At 60.8% G+C, this 18,806-nt stretch overlaps 2 protein-coding genes across 7 annotated transcripts; one reads left to right on the top strand and one right to left on the bottom strand.

The window, feature by feature from the left end:
* Positions 1-914: 914 nt before the first annotated feature.
* ADAMTSL5 (ADAMTS like 5) lies at positions 915-11,374 on the top strand. Of its 6 annotated transcripts, XM_064479642.1 has the most exons (15): positions 916-1,831; positions 2,717-2,829; positions 2,928-3,029; positions 3,419-3,491; positions 3,602-3,693; positions 3,923-3,983; positions 4,132-4,240; positions 5,438-5,565; positions 5,927-6,038; positions 6,366-6,452; positions 6,592-6,755; positions 6,897-7,095; positions 7,167-7,238; positions 7,594-7,699; positions 8,615-11,374. In XM_064479642.1, the coding sequence occupies exons 3-15, from the start codon at positions 2,974-2,976 to the stop codon at positions 8,982-8,984; spliced, it is 1,629 nt and encodes a 542-aa protein (XP_064335712.1). In that variant the 5' UTR covers positions 916-1,831; positions 2,717-2,829; positions 2,928-2,973; the 3' UTR covers positions 8,985-11,374. The 6 variants fall into 6 exon arrangements, with proteins under 6 accessions (XP_064335713.1, XP_064335712.1, XP_064335715.1 ...); XM_064479643.1 differs by lacking the exon at positions 8,615-11,374 and having other exon boundaries at positions 915-1,831; positions 2,717-3,029; positions 7,594-8,169; XM_064479645.1 differs by lacking the exon at positions 6,897-7,095 and having other exon boundaries at positions 2,717-3,029; positions 8,615-8,879.
* Positions 11,375-14,263: 2,889 nt separating this feature from the next.
* On the bottom strand, positions 14,264-18,806 carry REEP6 (receptor accessory protein 6). Its single transcript, XM_011000343.3, has 5 exons — positions 18,422-18,806; positions 15,591-15,684; positions 15,360-15,498; positions 14,863-15,031; positions 14,264-14,374 (listed from the first exon to the last, which is right to left on the bottom strand). The coding sequence occupies exons 1-5, from the start codon at positions 18,534-18,536 to the stop codon at positions 14,337-14,339; spliced, it is 555 nt and encodes a 184-aa protein (XP_010998645.1). The 5' UTR covers positions 18,537-18,806; the 3' UTR covers positions 14,264-14,336.

Here is an 18,806-nt window from a genome sequence, read left to right as displayed (position 1 = left end):
GGATGCTCAGGCCAAGCCCCTGCCTGCCTCCTCCCAACTCCTACCCCCTGGGATCTGTCAGCAAGGCCTGCAGACTCCATTCCACTCCTCAACAGCTGGGAGCCACCCACTGCTCTCACCCCCACCCACATGATCTGCACTGCCCCTGCCACCAACACATCTCACTGCTTTCTGGGTCCCCACTCCTGCCCCCACAGCAGCCAGTGTCAGCTTTCCCAAAACTACAGCACCCTCTCCCATCCCCCACCCCTCTCTGACCTCATCTCCACCCACCCCAACCTCCTGACTGTCTCTATTTTCTTATTCCAGCCTCAGGGCCTTTGCACATGCTGTTCCCTCTGCCTGGGCTGCCCTTCCCCCACCTCCTTGTGTCAATCACCTCCTCAGTGAGGGCCTTCCTGACCCCCTACCCTATCTGCAGTGGGTCTGGGCTTTTTCTTCAGAGCATCCTGGTCAGAAGGTAGGATTATACCCTCCCGGGGGCTGCCTCACTCACAAGCCTGATTGGCTGGGTTCACAGCTGTGGTACACAGTAAGTGCTCAGTAAGTGCTGAATGAATGAATGGCATTGGGTGGCCCTGCTCTGAGCTGCTCTAGGCTGGAGGCCAGACAAAAGTGGACAGGCAACACCCCCTCCCTGTGGTCAGGGACTGGAGACCTCACTGTAGGCTTCCCGGAGGAGGGGGCACTCAAGCTGAGTGCCGGCTGAGCCCAGGGAGCAGAAGGGCAGTCCACCCATCACCCTCTTGATGCCTCCTTGTCCTCAACCTGCTCGCCAGGGAGCATCACGGGGCAACAGGGAGGAGCTGGGGGAGAGGGCGAGAAGAGGGCGGGAGCTGGCTGAGTCCCTGCGTGGGCGGGGGGGGAGGTGGCGCGCAGATGCAAAACCAGGAAAGGGGGGTAGTGGGGAGCCCTGAAGTAACCCCGTCCTTGCTGGTCCGCGCCAAGAGCTGAGATCCACCTGGAGGTGTCGTCGGGGTGGAGACCCCCGCTGGCCCCATTGCCTGGATGGGAAACCTGAGGTCGGGGAGGGTGAGGCCACAGTCACGTGGCACGAGGACCTTCTGGACCCGGGTCTAGTTCGAAGTCGCTGCCTGCAGCACGGGGCCCGGCGGAGAGAGCGGGAGGTTGGGTGGGGCGCGTCCTCTGGTGACAGCAGCGCCCGGGAATGCGCCGGGCTGGGAGGGGGCTCTCCACCCCTCACGCCTGGCCCCTGGGGCTGAGCTTCTCCCCAGAACTCTGGGGCCCTGAGCTGGGGGTGGTGGAAGCCCCAGGATCGGAACCCAGGCGCGTGGGTTCCTGAGTAACGTGACCTTGAGGGAGGGGTGGGGAGAGGGAAAGGGAGGGTAGTGGCTGGGAAAGGGGACTTTCGTGGGGACGCGATCTGGGCGTCGGTGGAGAGAGGGCAGCGCCCGCCCGGAGCCAGAGCAGGGCGACCTCGGTTCGCGCACATTCCCTGGCCCTGACCGCGGCGCCCGGAATAGCAGCCCCGAGGTGGGGGTAAGGGCGGTGGGTCCCCACGTGGCTCCCCCGCCCTGGGCCTCCCAAGGGCACCGGGACAGGGACGCGCGGTCACCAGGCCGCAGTTCTGGGGGACCGGGGATCTTGCGGGGCAGTCCCCTGCCGCAGGTCGGCGTCCAGGCGCGGGACGGCCGCGCGGGGGCGCACGGGGCCGCCGTCCCTCCAGACCCCGACCCGGGCGCGCCCTGGGAGGCGGGGTGGGAGGGGCCGCCCCGGGCTCCCCCCGCCCCTCCTCGCCTGCCCCGCCGCTTCCGCTAGCCCAGGGGCGGCCCGGGGAGCCAGGACGCGTCGCCTGGGCTCTACGTATCCGGTAAGTCCCTCTTCCTATCCCCCCACTATGCCAGCCGGCGTCTCCTCCTGCTCCCTAGTCTGGGCGGTGGCGAGGAAGCAACTCCCAGGCTGGGAGAAAGTTCATCCCCATTTCCTCCTGGGGAAACTGAGGCCCAGAAGCGTGGCTTGTCCTGAGATCTCACTGACGTTCAGGAGTGAGGCCAAAACAGGGCGTGTGTTCTGCTACTCGGGCAGGGGGCTCTGGAGAAGGGTGGTCCGCCTCACCTGGCATGTTTCATCACCTAGACCTTCACTCCACCAGTCAGTGCTCAGTGGGGAGCGGCTGTCAGATGTACAATCCCCCTCCCCTTATGTCCACCTTCCAGCCCAGACTGCTTTCTGTTTCCTGGGCCAGCCAAGGCTGGGGTTCAGAAGTGCAGCTGGCTGCCGGGCTGTGGTCAGAGAGGGGGACCTGCCCCGCGGTCCTCCAGGTTCTCAGTGCCTGGAGCCACCTTGGCCCCAGACCTTTGGTGCCCCAAGTTCTAATGCCAGAGCCAGGAGAGCCTGATAACCAGGGAAACGGGTTCTAGAAGGTCTCGTGGGACTTGACCTTTCCACATCCGGTGCCCAGGACCTCGAGGTCTGGAGGACTCCAGCGTGTCCTGTGTGTCCTTTGGGTTCTGCTGACCGCTGGGCTCCATGACCCTGGCCTGAGAGAGGACTCACGAGGCAGCTGCTTCCCTCCCCCTTTCGCCACCCATGCCGTGGTCACATGGGAATGACAACTGACTTCATTCCTCCCCTGACAGATGGGGAAACTGAGGCCCAGGGAGGCAAAGTCTCCCAGCCACCCCTCCACCGCACCCACACAGCCGTCTTCCTCTTCCCTGCCTCATTCTCACTGGTGGCCCTTTTCCCTCTGCAGGTTGCCCTGGGGCTCCGTCCCACACCCTCTGCAAGAGGCCATGAGGCACAGACTGGACCAGGGCCAGGTCACCCCTCCCTGCCCCTCCCCCAACCCCGGAGCTCCCTGCTGCTGTGAGTCTGGGAGCTGAGGGGGCCCTGGAGGCTGGGGGCCGCCGGGGGGCCTCTGCCAGACACCAGCTCCAGCTCCCACTGGCCACACCCTCTGCAAGTTCTCATAGAATCCTGGACTGAGCCCAGCTGGTTCCCACTGCACAGATGGGGAAACTGAGGCCTGGGGAAGCAGAGCAGCTGGCCCCTGGCCACACAGGAAGGTAGGAGCGATGATGGTGGGGAGAGTGGGGACAGCCCTGGGGCCCTGGAGACACTCATGCATTGTCCTGGGATGATTCCTTCCTCCTGAAGACAGTGAATAAGCACCTTCTGTGTGCATCATAAGACAATAAACCACCAATAGCAATAATTTTGAGCTCTCTCTCTCCATAGCAGGCTCTGCGACTCCCATTTTCCTCACCTAGCCTGACGGGCCTCTCAAACCTTTCCCGTGGGGGGCTCTATTATCACTTCATGTCTCAGAGATGAGAAGGGAGGCTCAGAGAGGTTGAGCTACTGTCCAAAATCACATAGCTAAGTCAGGGCAGAGCTGGGGTTGAACCCCTGGCCAGCTGGCACCCCCACTGCAGGTCCCCCTCTGCTCCCCCAGACGCCACCCCCTCCGGGGCCTCCTGCTCCTGCTGTGGACCCTTCTCAACTGTGGTTTGGGGGACAACGCTCAGGTAAAGGGGGACATGAATCCAAGGGGCAGTGGACATGGGGAACTGGCTGGTGCTGTGGGGGTCACTAGCCTCCCTTCCGAGGCTAACTGTGCCTCTCTCTCCCCAAGTAGGGTTCAGGCGAGTGGACTCCGTGGGGTTCCTGGAGCCGCTGTTCCAGTTCTTGTGGGCAAGGGCTCTCCATGCGCAGCCGGAGATGCATTCGGTGCGGAGGGCTGGGTGGGACGGGAGGGGGTCCCTACCCCTCCTCTCCTGCCAGCCCAGCCCAGCCCCTGGCCGCACCCTCGGCCTGCCCACACATGCTACTCCTTTTAATCCAGCTGATTCAGCTGGAATGTGGGTAGGGTTGGGGGGGTGGATGGATGGGCAGGCTGGCTCTGGGGAAGGGGTTCCTGGAGGTCCTGACCAGGGTCTGGAAGCCCTGATCCTTGTAGGTTTCCCGGGGAAGAGCTATGCTGGGGGCACACTCACGAGTACCGCCTCTGCCAGTTGCCCGTAAGTTCTACCCGCCTCCAAGACTGAGTCTTCCCTGAAGCCCTCCTGCCTCCCTACCCCTGCTGCCAAGTATGCTTGCCACCATGCCAGACTTTTTGGGTATCCCCAGGGCCATCCCAGCCTCTGATCCATCCATCTCCATCCCCAGGACTGTCCCCTAGGGGCTGTGCCCTTCCGAGACCTCCAGTGTGCCCTCTACAATGGCCACCCTGTCCTGGGCACCCAGAAGACCTACCTGTGGGTGCCCTTCTATGGAGGTGAGTAGCCTACCTTCCAGTTAGTTGAGAGCTGGCAAGGAAAAGTGGCTGCTAAGAAAGAAGGGGAACTTGGAGGGTTGCAAGAAGGGGGCATTAGCACTGGGGCTTTGAAGGATATGTAGGAGTTGGTGAGGTGATGCAGTGGGGAAAAGCACATGTGAGATGTGAAGCAGGGGCTCAGGGAGGCAGGGTCTATTATGCACAGGGTCGAACACCGGGGTGAGGATTTACTTGGAGCTGTATCCAGAAGCCAACAGTTTTCAAACTTACCCTAGCAGCAGGAAATGCTGCCACACTGAGCTGAAAATAGTGAGTTATATAACTTTGTGCCCGGGGCAGTGCACCTCCAGATTTAAGGGAGATAGGCAGTTTCAGACGCCATGGTGGGAGCAGACACAGATAAGAAAATCCTAGAATGAAGAAAGTTTCCATCATAGATTTTTTTTTTCGACCTCATGGATTTTTTTTTTTTCCCTTCGCCTCAAGAATTGGAGGAAACTTGTCATGGTCCCACCCCCACAGAGGCCTGTCATGGCCAGCTCGGGTTCCAATCCAGGCAGGGTCTGCCAGCCAGCCTCAGGGATGTGGGAGCCAGAGAGAGCTTGAGCAGAAGGGAGCAGGGATCGGGGCTGGTGTTCTGTGGGTGTGATCTGACTGTCCACTGCAAGTTAGAGAGGGAAACTGAGTCCCAGGCAGGGCCAGCAACACACCCGGGCTATGCGGGACTCAGTCAGCACTGGACAAATACTTTTTACGGGGCACCTGCTGGGTGCAGGGCCCAAGTACTGAGTGAGTTCTGCCCACTGCTATACCCCAGAGCCTAGAACACTGTCTGGAAAATCCTAAGTTCTCAACAAGTGTTTGTGGAATAAGTGTTGTAGAATGAAAGAATGAGTGAAGGATGGGTGATGATGTTAATAATGGAAACATGTAAGGACCCCCTAATATTAGGACTTAACATGAATGAATGAATGAACAAATGAGTGCAGGCCTAGATACTGGCCTGGGAGAGTCCCGCGGAACTGGAAGAAGAATGCCTAAGTTCCAGTCCTGGCTCTGCCTCAGCCTCTGTGTGTGGCTTTGTCTGTCTCTGGGCGTCATCTGCCCAAAGGGATTGTTGCCTGGGGGAGACTGGCAGGGAGGGGGCTGGAACTCAGATAGCGGTCCCCCGGCCCACCAGCTCCTCCCGCCCCCCAGCACCCAACCAGTGTGACCTCAACTGCCTGGCAGAGGGGCACGACTTCTATCACAGCTTTGGTCGAGTACTGGACGGTACCCCCTGCAGCCAGGGCTCCCCAGGGCTCTGCGTGGCTGGCCGCTGTCTGGTGAGGTCTCCAGGCCCAGCCCCGTCCCCGCCCACCTCCATCAGGGCCCCGCCTTTCCCTAGATTTCACCCTAGGCTCCTTCCTCCAGGCCTCTCCCCCAAGTCCCATTCATTTAGTTCCCGGTCGGGCCTTCTTCACTTGGCCCCACCCCTTAGCAACGCCCCGCCCTCCCGGCCTCCACCTATCATCACTAGACTCCACCCCCAGCCTCCTCCCACTGGGGCCCGCCCCCAGTCCCATCCTTTCAGTTCTCGGTCCCGCCCTCTTCCATGAGCCCCCCCTCACCCCTCCACCCTCGCGCTCACAGCGGCCCCGGGCTGGGGGGCGTTTGACCGCGCGCGTGTCCTCCCCACCCCTGTAGAGCGCCGGCTGTGACGGTTTGCTGGGCTCGGGCGCCCGCGAAGACCGCTGCGGCCGCTGCGGTGGCGCCAACGACTCATGCCTCTTCGTACAGCGCGTGTTCCGTGACGCCGGTGACCGCCCACCCCTTCCTCACTCTGTCCCTGAGCGGGCCCTTTAACGAAGTCCCGAGCTGAGCGGGCAGTCTGCGGCCCGCCCCCCCACTCGTCATTGTAATTGGCCACTGCCAGATTGTCCCGCCCTTCGCAGAACAGATGGGGGCTTAACTCTTTCGCTGCCGCACTCAAGCGACAGTAAACGTAACTCCGATCCTTTAGGAAGCGTTTTCCGAGCACCAGGGCCTTGGCTAACCCCCGCACCGCAGCACTTCACTTAAGCCTTAAATCATCCTTCAAATACACCCCACCCTGTTCCCAACACTTTTCTTCCCTCCCGCCCAGGTGCCTTCGCTGGGTACTGGAACGTGACCCTGATCCCTGAGGGCGCCAGGCACATACGCGCCGCCCACCGGAGCCGCAACCACCTGGGTACCGCAGGGTCCGGGGGGAGGCGCCCTGTTGGCCACCCGGATCCAACGGGGAGACTGAGGCCTAGGGAGGGGGACGCCAGGGTAGGGAGGCGGGCCAGGCCTGTTCCGGGAAGCTCGGGCTCACCCTTCCCTTGCAGCGCTGATGGGGGGCGACGGGCGCTACGTGCTCAACGGGAACTGGGCGGTCAGCCCGCCCGGGACCTACGAGGCGGCGGGCACCCGCGTGGTTTACACCCGCGCCACGGGGCGGGAGGAGACGCTGAGCGCCGCCGGGCCCACCTCCCAAGACCTGCTCCTGCAGGTACGGGCGGGCCTCTGATGGGGCAGCTGGACACGTTGCGGTGGTTATAGGATCTGGGAGGAGGCAGGGGTCAGAGTGTCAGAGGGAAGGCTGGGCCATCATACCTGACTGCAGCTCCCTAGTGTGTGACCCCCTCCCCAGGTCCTCCTGCAGGAGCCCAACCCCGGCATTGAGTTCGAGTTCTGGCTCCCCCAGGAGCTCTACAGCCCCTTCCAAGCACAGGCACAGGCCCTGGGCTGGCCCCTGTGGCAGCCACAGCCTCGGGAGGTGGAACCTCGGCCCCCTGAGCCTCCTGCAGCCCCCACCGTTATCCTCCATCAGACCCCGACCCCCACATCAGGTGAGGGGACAGCGTGGGTGGGAGCAAGCAGGGAGGTGAGGCCTGTGCCCCTGATGGCACTGCCTCCACAGACCCCTGCCCACCCTGTCCTGACACCCGAGGTCGTGCCCACCGGCTGCTCCACTATTGTGGCAGCGACTTCGGTAAGACACCCCTGACCCCAGCCCTCACCTGACCCCTCACTGTCCCGAACTTGATCCCTGTCCTGCCGACCTCTGACCCTGGTCTGATTTTACCCTTGACTCCTTGACCTGACTCCAACTTGACTCCTTCTGACCTTAATTTGACTCCTTGATTTGACCCTTTGCCCTAATCTGACCCCTAACCCCTCATTGATCCCTGACCTGACCCTGACCCCAACCCCAGGCCTTGGCTACCACAGACCCCAAGGGTCCCCGATGCCCCTCCCGACCCCTAGTTCCCTTGCCTGGCAGTGGGTGTGTGGATGGGGCCCAGGGAAGAGCATCCAGCCGGCCTTAGCACCCGCCCTGCCCACAGTGTTCCGGGCCCGAGTGCGGGGCCGCCTCCGCCAGGCCCAGGAGACCCGCTATGAGGTGCGCGTGCAGCTCATCTACAAGAACCGCTCACCTCTGCGTGCTCTCGAGTACGTGTGGGCACCGAGCCGCTGCCCCTGCCCAGTGTTGGCCCTCCATCGCGAGTACCTGCTGGCTGCCCGGCGCCTCATCAGCCCCGATGGCACTCAGGACCGGCTGCTGCTGCCCCACGCCGGCTATGCCCGGCCCTGGAGCCCTGCCGAGGACAGCCGTGTCCGCCTGGCCGCCCAGCACTGCCCTGTCTGAGCCCCTAGACCAGGCCTCAGCCACACACCACGAGGAGGACATGCCTGGCTAGGCTCAAAGTCAACATACTTCCCCTCTTGGCATAGCTTCCAGGGAGCTTTGGAGTATCTCCCACTTGCAGCTCTGTGACTCCTCATTACACCCGCTTCTACTCCTGCACTCAGATCCACTGTTGCAAGCAGGCAGGTACTGATGAGGACACACTGAATTGACTCTTTAACTCATTTCCTCTCTCACCCTGGCTGCCAGGAAACTTACAGCTATTTTACACTCAGAGACTTTGTGTCTGCTTTTATTCCCCTTGCTTCACACTCAGTTGATTAGACGCTGTCACAAGCAAGCATGGCCTGGAGGAAGACATGCCTAAACAGACACTGTAATGTATCAGTTTCCCTTTTTGCCCTAGCTACCAGGAATCTCATCACTGTTTAACTCCCTGACACTCTGTCTCTCCCTTCTCATTGCCACTTACACTCACACCCTCACCTATTCAGAGACTCTGTCACAAACAGACATGACCCCTAGAAGACATGCCTACCCAGGCAATGTTAATTCACTGTAACATACCAGTTTCCCCTTTTACCCTGGCTACCAAGAAGTTCAGAGATAAACTTGACAACTTCAGCAGCTCAGGGCAGGGAAGGGTTTCCTCCAGGCAACACTGCTGTTCACCCCTTTTTTATTCCTATTAACTTTTACAAACACTTTTTCTTAACAAGGGCACCCCAGTTACACATACTTGGCTGCAGAGACTTCAAGATGCGCTGGCAGTCTGACTCACAATGGAGCTCTCACCAGATGTTCACACGTGACCACATGCACTCCTGGTCCAGCCCCCACTTCCTCTCAGCATGTCTGACCCCGGGTGGGGGAACAACAAGGACAGGGAATATGAGGATAGGGGCACGTGGGGCTTCCATAGGTCCCAAGCGTCCTCCCCATGCCCCTTTGGGGGCCGCATGTTCATCTCAGGCAGTTCTCAAGACCTGCCACTCCAAGAGAGGAGGCAGTTCAGAGCCCCTGCCCTCAGCCTGTGCCCTGTCCTTGTGTGTCCTGGGTATAATTCTAGAGCCCAGAAAGCAGGCCTAGGTCACGTACTGATTGGAAGTGTCTGCTCTTCTGTACCATCCATGGATGGCTCAGCCTTGGACCTTGCGGGTGACCTCAGGCCAGGCCCTGCCCCTCTCTCTGCCTGTTTCCCCATCCCAGTGCCCTTTCCGGCTCTCCTGGCAATCACACTCTCCTGGACTCCTTCCCTCGCCCCTCCGTTCACTCACACATTCCTCCAAAGAGTATTTATTGAGTGCCTCCTGTACGCCAGGGACCCAGCAGCACCTGGGACAGCCCAGGCCTGGAGAATCCCCAGAACGCCCCCTCCCGTGGGGCACAGCGGGGCACAGCGGGGCGCAGCTCAGGAGGGCGGGCCTGGGGCTCGGGCGCCCCCTGGTGGCAGGACGGGGGAAGAAGGATTGCTCGCTCCCGGTGTTACCCGCAGCCCCCAAGGGCCCTACTGCCCGGGCCTGTTATCCAGAGGTGGTCCTCTCTGCCTCACTGCAGGGTGAGGGTGTCTCAGGGAATGGGAGTCTCCAGCCTCCTCCTCCCCAGAGCTCTGTGGGTCAGCGCTGCCACCTACTCCCCACCAGCTAGACCAGTTGGCCTGGGCGAGGCACCTGCTGGGAGGGAGGCCAGTGCAGGGCCCACTCGGGCAGCAGATGAGATGGCCTGTGGCCACAGAGGCCAGGACTCCCCGCAGCCCGGTCTCTGGACGGCCTCTCCTGCCAGTGGCAACGTTGTTTCCAGTCGTGATCCTGTAACCCTCCGCAGTAAGCATTTCGTTGTTTTTCTGGTTTTCTCTTGAGCTTTAAATAAAAAAATCGACGGAACGATTTAAAGAGAGTAGAAAACACTGTGGTTCTAAAGATTCTCAAATTCAGCAACGTGCACAGCGAAACTGGCGATCACGCTCGCCCAGCAAAGATACCACGCGGCTTTGATGCTTTAAACAGGAATAAAAACTCCGGACGCTTACAGGGAATGACGGAAATGGAGTGACTCGAGATCTGCTTCTTCGTGTCTGCACAATCCCCAGCTCTCAGGGTTTTATTATTTACTGTGTCCCTGAAGAGACCGCAAATGATTACAGATGGGAACGTCCTCTCAAGGGAAGCCCACGCAGCCGAGTCTTCACGCATCTGGAACTGGGAATTCTCTGGACTTCCCAAGGGAGATGACGTTTATTAAAGAATGAAGAAGGAAAAGAGGCACGTTGGAAACTTGCGTCCATGTTATTAAGACAAAAGTAATCACACCAGTGGATTCAGCAGCCCCAGGAACATTTGTGCTCAGCAACATGGCCCTGGGGGGGTCTGATGCTGTTCTTACTGTTTTTAATTCTCTGCACACAGCACCCTCCTGCTGTGTGCTCGTCTCTCACTGACTCCGTACAAGCTGGCTGACCCACGGGAGGACACGTGTCCAGTTGAAGGGCTGCTGAACCACCCCATCCAGGCTGTCTCACATCCTGCGGGATCAGATGAGGGTGTGCAGGTTACAATGGCATAACACCTGGGAAAACAGTTTGGCTGTTTCTGCTACAGCCGAACACACGCTCACGTGTAAGGTTGAATAAACACGTCCACGCCCTAACCCCTGGGACCTGTGAACAGGATCTTATTTGGAAAAAGAGTCTTTGCAGATGTTGGTAAGGGTCTCAAAATCACTCTGGATTATCCAAGTGGGCCCTAAATCCAATGACAGGTGTCCTTGTAAGAGACACGCAGAGGAGAGACCGAGAAGATGGCCATGTGGTGGTGGAGGCAGAGGTCGGAGCAATGGGGCCACAAGCCCAGGGATGCTTGGGGCCCCCAGAAGCCGGTGGAGGCAGGAAGGACCCTCCTCTGGAGCCTCTGGAGGGACCACGGCCCTGCCAGCCCTGGATCTTGGACTTGAGGCCTCCAGATGGTGAGAGAATAAATTTCTATTGTCCCAAGCCTCCCAGTTGGTGGTAATTGGTTAAAGCAGCTCCAGGAGGCTCACACTCTCACCTGAAACCCTGCAGTCTGACAAGTGAATGCCGAAGGGGAAGGAGAGCACTGCTTACCAAAGACTGGTTCTAGAATGTTCCTAGCAGCTTTTGTCACAATAGCCCCCAACTGGAAACAACGCTAAGGCCCACCCACAGTGGCATGGGGCACCCTACGGCCTTCCCATAGAATGACATGCTCTCTGCCAGCGGAAGAGAAGGGCACCAGGGGCCCTGCCCGTGGCAGTGCGGCGAGTCTGAGACAGACGGGAGAGGGCAGAAAACACCGTGGACGGGATGCAAGTGACCTTCACGGGTGGGGGGAGGTGTGGATGGGGCTGCCTTTGAGGGTGGGGAGTGACCAGCAGGGCCAGCCCTGATGCGTTACTTGCCTCAAGTCACTGACTACGCTTTTCTGTATGTTTAAATTAAAACATGTCTGACGGACTAAAGGTCACTGCCTCCACCTGGTGAGTCAGGCGTGTGTCCTTTCACCTGTGTTCCTAGGTGAGCTGACCCAGGGGTGGGTGGGGCCCTGGGATGGTCTTTGAGGGGCACAGCGGGAGCGGGGCGAGGTCAGGTGCAGAGAGAGCCAGCCCCGGACCAAGGTCACACCACCATCTTCAAACAGCTGGGGCAGTGATAAGCAGATGCCAAGATCCCTGTCCCCAGTGCCCAGGTGGACTTCCCAGCAGGGTGGGAGCTCATTAATAATTAGCCTCGATCCCCTCCTTCCAAGAAATCCTACATCCCGGAGTTAAAGCCGAAGTCTTCGCTGGCCTAGAGGTCAGGCTTGCTCATGTCAGTCCCCTTGTTTTAAAAACTCTTCTAAGAGAAGCAAGGTAGAGGAAACGGTCCTGCGTCTCCTGTGCTCCCCCAGAAGCAGGCAGGTATTTGCATGGTCCACCCCCTAGACCCACCTCTCTCACCCTCGCTCACATGGCTCCCGCTACACCAGCCCGCCGATCTTCCTCTAACCCGCCAGGCAAAGTCCTCCTCCTCTGTAGCCGCCTGGACCACTCCTGCCCTCGTGTTCACAAGACTTGTGCCCTCACTTCCTCCGCATGTCTACTCCGATGTCATTTCCATAGAGAAGGCTTTCTCTGACCCTGCCTGATGGGGGAGCCCCTGCGCCCCGACTCTCGGCTGCCCATTTCCCCATTACATTCTCTTCCTTCTGACGTGTTATCCGTTTATCGTGTTGATGGTCACCCTTCCAAATCCTTAGGAACAGGGATTTTTCTCTCTCTGGATTGTTACTCTACCCTTGGCTCCTGGAGCAAGGCCTGGTATACAGTAGGTGATCAATATTGGCTGAGCAATGGAATGGATGAATTGGACCCCCTGCTTCTAGTAGCACTCAGTGCCTCCTGCTTCCTTATTGGAGTTGACAAGGATGAGGACACAGGGCTGCAGTGTTGGGAGCGGTGCAAAGCTGCCACCTGTTTAGGAAAACTGTCTGTGATGGACACCACGGGGTCCTCCCAGGCGTGGCTGCTGACGTCTCGTGGGAGATTTGTCTTTGGTTGACAGGAGCTACCTCAAGGAGATCCCCGCAGGGTTACAGACCCCTCTTGGGGGTTGGGCTGAAGCCAGTGACCGACAGATGTAGGGGCACAAATCTCGGGCCCCTGGGCTCCATTTGGAGCTGGTTCCAGGTGTAGTTCCAGGTCTAGGGCCCTGGCCAAGACCACCTCCTTGCTCAGCTCCCCCACCCCCAGCTTCCGACTGCTTTAGAGGACCTGAATTTGAACAGGGAGGTGTTTTGGATATTTATATCCCGTTGGATTTGATTTGCTCCTGTGCACCCAGATGTTGCCCCTCTCCACACGGCAGGCCCATCACTGTCCTCACTCGTCCTGTCCCTGCCTGTTTCTGTGATCACTGTCATGCTGGCCTCACACAGGAAACCAACTGCAGGTGGTAGGAAGTCCTGGCCATGCCCACCCAGCTTCTCACTCCCCATTTCCAGGAAGGCCAGGCTGATGTCCACAGCCAGCCTCCCAGGGCCTCTTTGCTGAAGGCTGGCTAGCCCTGCCCCCTGCGCTGCCTGCAGGGGGCGCTGGCTAGGGACCACCAAGGTGGTGGATGAGGCCTTGCTTCCTGAGCACCTGGGCAGGCTAAGTCTCAGGTGTGCATTCGATGGGAGTCAGAGCACCAATTGCCCGCAGGTGTGCTGGGCTTGGCCACACCTTCACCGCCTTCCTCCATCCCCCTCTATCCCTGCTCCACTCCCTACTGGTGCTTCACAGGTCTCCTCCTGAGAACTCAAATTCCTGCCCGATGCCTGCTTCTGGGGGGAGCGCAGGTAAGGCAGGACTGTTTCCTCTACCTTGCTTCTCTTAGAAGAGTTTTTAAAACAAAGGGGTCTGACATGAGCGAGCCTGACCGCTAGGCCAGGAGAGGGAGGAAGCTCAGGGGTGAGGACAAGGATCTCCCGGGCCTGCGGGCATGTCTTGGCCAGTTGGTGAGCCCTCCGTTCTGAGTCCGAGTTTTCTCATCTGCGAAGTGGTGCTGCGCAGCACCTGCCCCTGGAGGAGGAGACCGAGCCCGCGAAGCCCCTCCCCCGGCCCCCAAAGGACAGACAGCTGGACGAGGTTGGTCCAGATGAGCTTTACTGAGTCCTCCCTAGCAGGCCAGGTGTTTCAGCCGCCAGCAGTGCTGCAGGTAGTGGAGCCCAGGTCTGTGGTTCCAGCTGCAGCTGGCCTCCATGGTGGACTCGGAGGAGTACTCCAGGGAGGACTCAGATTGGCAGGAGGCAGGCAGCTCGGGCACTGAGGTGCTGCTGGTGGGCAGTGCTAGGGGCTGCCTGCTTGGCTTGGAGGCCTTGGGGACTGAGTCCCCTGGCCCATTGGGGGTCTCGTTGGGGGGCTGTGTGGGGATGGTGGTGCCACTGGGAAACTGCACGAGGGGGACCCCCTGGCTGAAGGAGGTGCTGGGATGCTGCCTGGAGCCTGAGGACCTGTGGGCCATCTGGGAAGGGCCTGAGGAAGTGGTGGACAGTTGGGTGCGCTGCTGGCCACGGGTCTGAGTCTGGCCAGAGGCCCAGGGCTGGCCGGGGGTCTGAGTCTGGCCGGAGGCCCGGGGCTGGCCGGGGGTCTGAGTCTGGCCGGGGGTCTGAGTCTGGCCGGAGGCCCGGGGCTGGCCAGGGGCCTGGGGCTGGCCAGAGAAGTTGGCTCGAGACCGAAGCCCACCCTGGACCTTGCCAGGCAGGTGGGAGCCACTGACAGAGCCAGTGGCTGGGGAGTGAGGCTGGGACTGGCTCAGGCTGGCAGAGGTCCTGGCGGCTGCCTTGCTCGGGGACAAGGGGCTGGTGGAAGACTCTGCTGGGGACTCAGAGGAAGCCACAGAAGACTTGGGGTGCGATGTGTCCTCCAGCTTACCGGCTGGCAGGTCTTTGCCGGGGCTGGACAGGGACTTCACTTGACTTTCTGAAGTCGAGTCACGCTTGCTTGGGCTGCAGAGAGAGGGCCCGGGGGTGAGGTAGGTCTGGCTGTGCCCAGGGGCCCAAGGGCTGTGCTCAGCTGCAGAGAGTGGGATGGAGGCTGCTGGGGGCCAGTGTGGGGCCCCCCTGGCGGGGAGAGAGTCAGGTGCAGGCACGCACACTCACGCTCACGCACACGGGCACACACGTGCGTGCCCTACGTCCTGGGGGTGGGTCTTACGTACAGTCGGCTCTGAGAGTGGTGAGGGGCTCACGGCCACAGCCGCCGGGGTGACGAGGGCCCGGCTGCGGGCCAGGGTCTGCAGGACTGGTTCCCGAGAGCGTAGGAGAGAGAGGCAGACAGTGAGGGGGTGGGGAGTGCCCGACGGAGGCGGCCGAGATGCCAGGTGGAGGCCAGTTAGAGTTAGGAGGAGTCAAGGTGATGGGGGCCGGGGAGCCAGAGGCCAGACAGACATACAGAGACTGGACAGACAGACACCCCTTGCCCTGGGAGCACACACCGTCCCGAGTTATTCCGGCCGCCACGTCCAGGGCCCGCCCGCTGAGGTCGCTCACGATGCTGTCCACGGCCTCGTGGTGCTTTAGAAACAGTGGACGTATGATGCGATGATACAGCCTGTGAGCCCCGTTCCAGGGGCTGGGAGCCATGCAGAACAACAGGAAGGCGCACTGCGGGAACCGGCAGGAGTCACACTCGGCCTGCTCTGTGCCCCTGGGGGCAGGGGTTGAGCCTCCTCCATCAGACACCGGGTTGGGGTGGACCTGGACCGCCCCCGTCAGATACCCATGTGATGGGCCTGGTCTCCTCCATCAGACACCCCTTGGATGGACCCATCAGACCCCCTGCCTGGCAGAGCCTGTCTCCCCAGGGAAGGGGCTGAGTCTCCCCATTACACTCTGGGGGCAGTAGGGTGGGGCCCACTTAGAACCCTGGTCCCCTGGTCGCCTCCTGCAAGCTCTGGGGCCTGTGTGGAGGAGCGTCCCTGGCGGCGCCCACCTTGCCCACGTAGTAGAAAGGGAACCAGGACAGGAGTAGATCGCTGAAGAACTCGGCCAGCCCGAACAGGCCGTACACCACCCAGTAGGTGAGCCACACAGTGTCGTCCTCTTTGCTTGGGCTCTCGATAGCTTTGATTCTGGGGGTGGGTGGTATGCGGCAGGGTCAGGAGCTGCCTGGGGCCCTGGCCACCCCCCATGCTCCCCCCGCCAAGCGCCAGCGGGCACTCACGAAGCATATGCGGGGTACACAAAGCCGATGAGATTGCACAGCAGAGATGCCCCGTAGCCGAAAAGAAGATACAGGCTTAGCAGAGTGGCGGCTCCTGCAGAGAGGGGCATGGGTAGGGATCCCTGCACGTGCTGAGCTGGACCACAGAGCCCTCTTAGCCTGACCCGGAAAACCTGCCACCCCCACGCCTCCCCAAAGCCACAGCAGCCCCTTCAGGACGAGTTACTGCCCTGCAGCACCTGGGCCATCCCCATCACAGCCCTGAACCCCGAGTCTTGTGGCTAATATGTCAGTCTCCCCCACGAGACTGGGAGTTCTCCAAGGGCACATGGGCACCTCGGGACTGGTCTGTACCAGGGAGCTGCCCAATGTTTGTTGAATGTATGTGTGACCTCGCTCCGGGTCCTACAGGATGGGCAGAGCACGGGAAACTAGAGTTTGAATAGACCACTCTGTCGTTAAGACTTGACTCCTGGAGAGCAGAGAAAGGCAACAGAGGTTTTAACTTTTAATCCTGGGTCTGTCCCTCTGGCCACTGCTGATACTGGAGCCAGGTCATTCTCTCTCAGGAGCTGTCCTGGGCACTGCATCTGGGCTGTGGAGCAGCATCCCGATGCCAGGAGCCCCCCGGTCATGACGGCCACAGATGTTCCAGACACAACCCCAGTGTCCTGCGGGCAGCGCGGCCCCGTTTGCGAGCCCTTTTCTTAGTGGGAGGGAGCAAAGCGCCATCTGGAGAGTCCCCCAGACTGAGGAGAGCTCTCACCCCACCACGTGACGCCTGCTTGGAGCCCCAGGTTCCCCATCTGTCAGTGGGGTGGTAGCGGCCCTGCCCCCCAGGGCTGCAGTGGGGTTAGCGAGACTCAGCAGAGGACCCCTCCCTACACTTTTGTGAGTGCCCTCTGCTGGCCCAAACACACTCCCAGCAGTCTGAGGTCTCAGAGCGGAACAGTGAGGGGAGCCCAGGAGCGTCAGCCGTTCTAAAATGATAATGGTTGCTGCTGCATTTATTAAGTGCTTCTTGTGTGCAGGGCTCTGTTCCTCCCTGCTCTATCTCATCCAACAGCTAGGAGAAATGTAAGCTGGGGGGATGGGGCTTGCCCAGGGTCACTCAGAGAGACGCTGTGGCTTCTGGGAGCATTTACAGCCTCTTCTCCGCCCCCCACAACCAGGCTGTCATTTGCACAGAGAGATAGAGGCTACTAGTGGACCAAATGGCAGAATCACCTTCACGCTCTCCACCTGCATTAGTCTTTATCCCTGGGGTCTGGGGTCAGGAGAGGGAGGGGGGATCCCCAGCTGGCCCTGAGAGGCCTGCTCACTGCCTTCCCTGGGATTCCTCCTCAGTGAGCTGGGAGCTAGGGGAGTTGGCCATCTTGGCACGGGGCAGGTGGGGCCCAAGGGTTCCTACATCTAGGAGAGGGGTTGGTGGAATGGCACCCTTTCCCTGGAAATTGCTGATTGGGGTGGAGCAGCTCCCCCAGGGCACCCTTCCCCTCAATCCCTATTCCTGCAGCCTCAGCAAAGAGAGGATAACCTTGGACATGGAGGGGGGGCACAGCCCCAGGGATCAGCGACAGATGGGCCAGGGAGGGGGTAGAAGCTCAGGGCAGGCAGCAGGGGCAGCCTCCCATGTAGCCCCGGCTTCTCTCCATCTCAGTTTCCTCCCTGTGACCCCCATCCTCCCCAGAGGCTCCTCCCAACCAGGCCCCTCCCCAGTGCTCTATGACCTAAATTCCCCGCCTAGTGTTATCAGGGACCAGGGACCTGGAAAGCCAGGCTCCAGGTCACGCTTGCTCCCCAGGGCAATCCTTGGCTGAGCTGACATGGATTGGGCATCAGGAACCTGGGGGGACAGGTTTTGAACCCTCCTTGGGCTGTCTGGCATGGGAATCCCCCAGCTGGAGAGGAAATAGGAGGAAAGTGGCCTCTCAGGATCTGCACACAGGTGCTCAAAACACGTGGCACATCCTCACCCAGAGCCCGCACCCAAGTGTCCGAACCAAGTGTCCTGTGATTCATTCCGGGGAGGGGGGCTACCTGAAAGAGGTGGGAGAGAGTGGATGGGCCTGGCGCACCAAAAAAAGAGGAGAGGGAGGCACTTAAGGGGCAATTACTAGACAGTTTCAGAAGGTGGTATGGGCCACTCAAGGTCAGGAGGAGGAAAGAAAGAGGAGGGATTGAAATGGGAGTGAAATCAGGGGTGGCTGGACAGTCCTCTCTGTGGGCCCCATCCAACCTCCCTCCAACCCCACCACAGCGGTCAAACAACCGAACTCCGGATGGGAGAGCAGGAAGGGCAGGCCAAGGGTCGGGTGGTACTAGCAGTAAACAATGGGAGGGGAGGTGGCAGTGACCCTTCGCCTCCTGGTCTGAAGCATGCCCTGGGAAAACTTGCTTCCACGCTGGGGTTGATCCTGGATGGGGGTGGTGGAGACTCGCAGGGCATAGGCTGCCTACCCGGCCCCTCCTCCCCGGGGTCGGTAGGACGACTGGAAGGACCGGACTTCTGCCTGGCTGGCACCCAGGGCACTGAGGACAGCCTCTAGACCTGACGGCCAGAGTAGGGGTGCCGCGGGACAAAGAGAAGGGGTCGCCCAAGACCTCACGGCGGGGGGCGGGGAGGAGCTGCAGGCAGACCCGAGGTTCCTGTCCACGACCCCTCCCTGGGATCTCGGTCTCCCCGGGGGTCTGTGAGCGTGCCCCGACGCCAGAGCTGGACCTGGCAGCCGGGGCCGGCCGGGAGGGTCAGGTCTGAGGCCCTGGTGTCCCAGCGCCTCAGTGTGCCCGTCTGCGAAATGGGCGGCCCCGAGGGCCTCCCGACGGCTCACCCACGGCCAAGTACCGCTTGTCGACACCGGTCTTGGCTTCGAGCGCCCCTAGCGCTTCGGTGGCCAAGTTCCTCTGTCCCAGAAAGCGCTCGAAGCGCTGTCGCAGGCCGTCCATGGCACCGGTGGGCCCGGGGTTGGCAGCCTGAGTTTGACCGCCGCCCCGCGCACGGACTTGGTCGCGCTCGGGCTGCCTTTCGTGAGCCGCACCGCTCGGCCCGGGAGCTGGTCTCCGCCCCCTGGCCGGTCTCCACCTCCTGTCCCCCGCTCTGGCCAATGGGAGGGCAGGGCGGGCAAAGGAGGTGGGGCCTGCCCCGTCTCCCCCGCCGCATTGCCCTCTGGCGGGCCGCGGCCCCCGCAGCCGCGACTTTGGAGGAAGGGGGCGGGG

The sequence above is a fragment of the Camelus dromedarius genome, chromosome 27, assembly GCF_036321535.1.
Source record: "Camelus dromedarius isolate mCamDro1 chromosome 27, mCamDro1.pat, whole genome shotgun sequence".
NCBI classification, from domain to species: domain Eukaryota; kingdom Metazoa; phylum Chordata; class Mammalia; order Artiodactyla; family Camelidae; genus Camelus; species Camelus dromedarius.
Note: the sequence above shows the minus strand (reverse complement) of the source record. Positions and strands in the feature narration are given on the sequence as shown.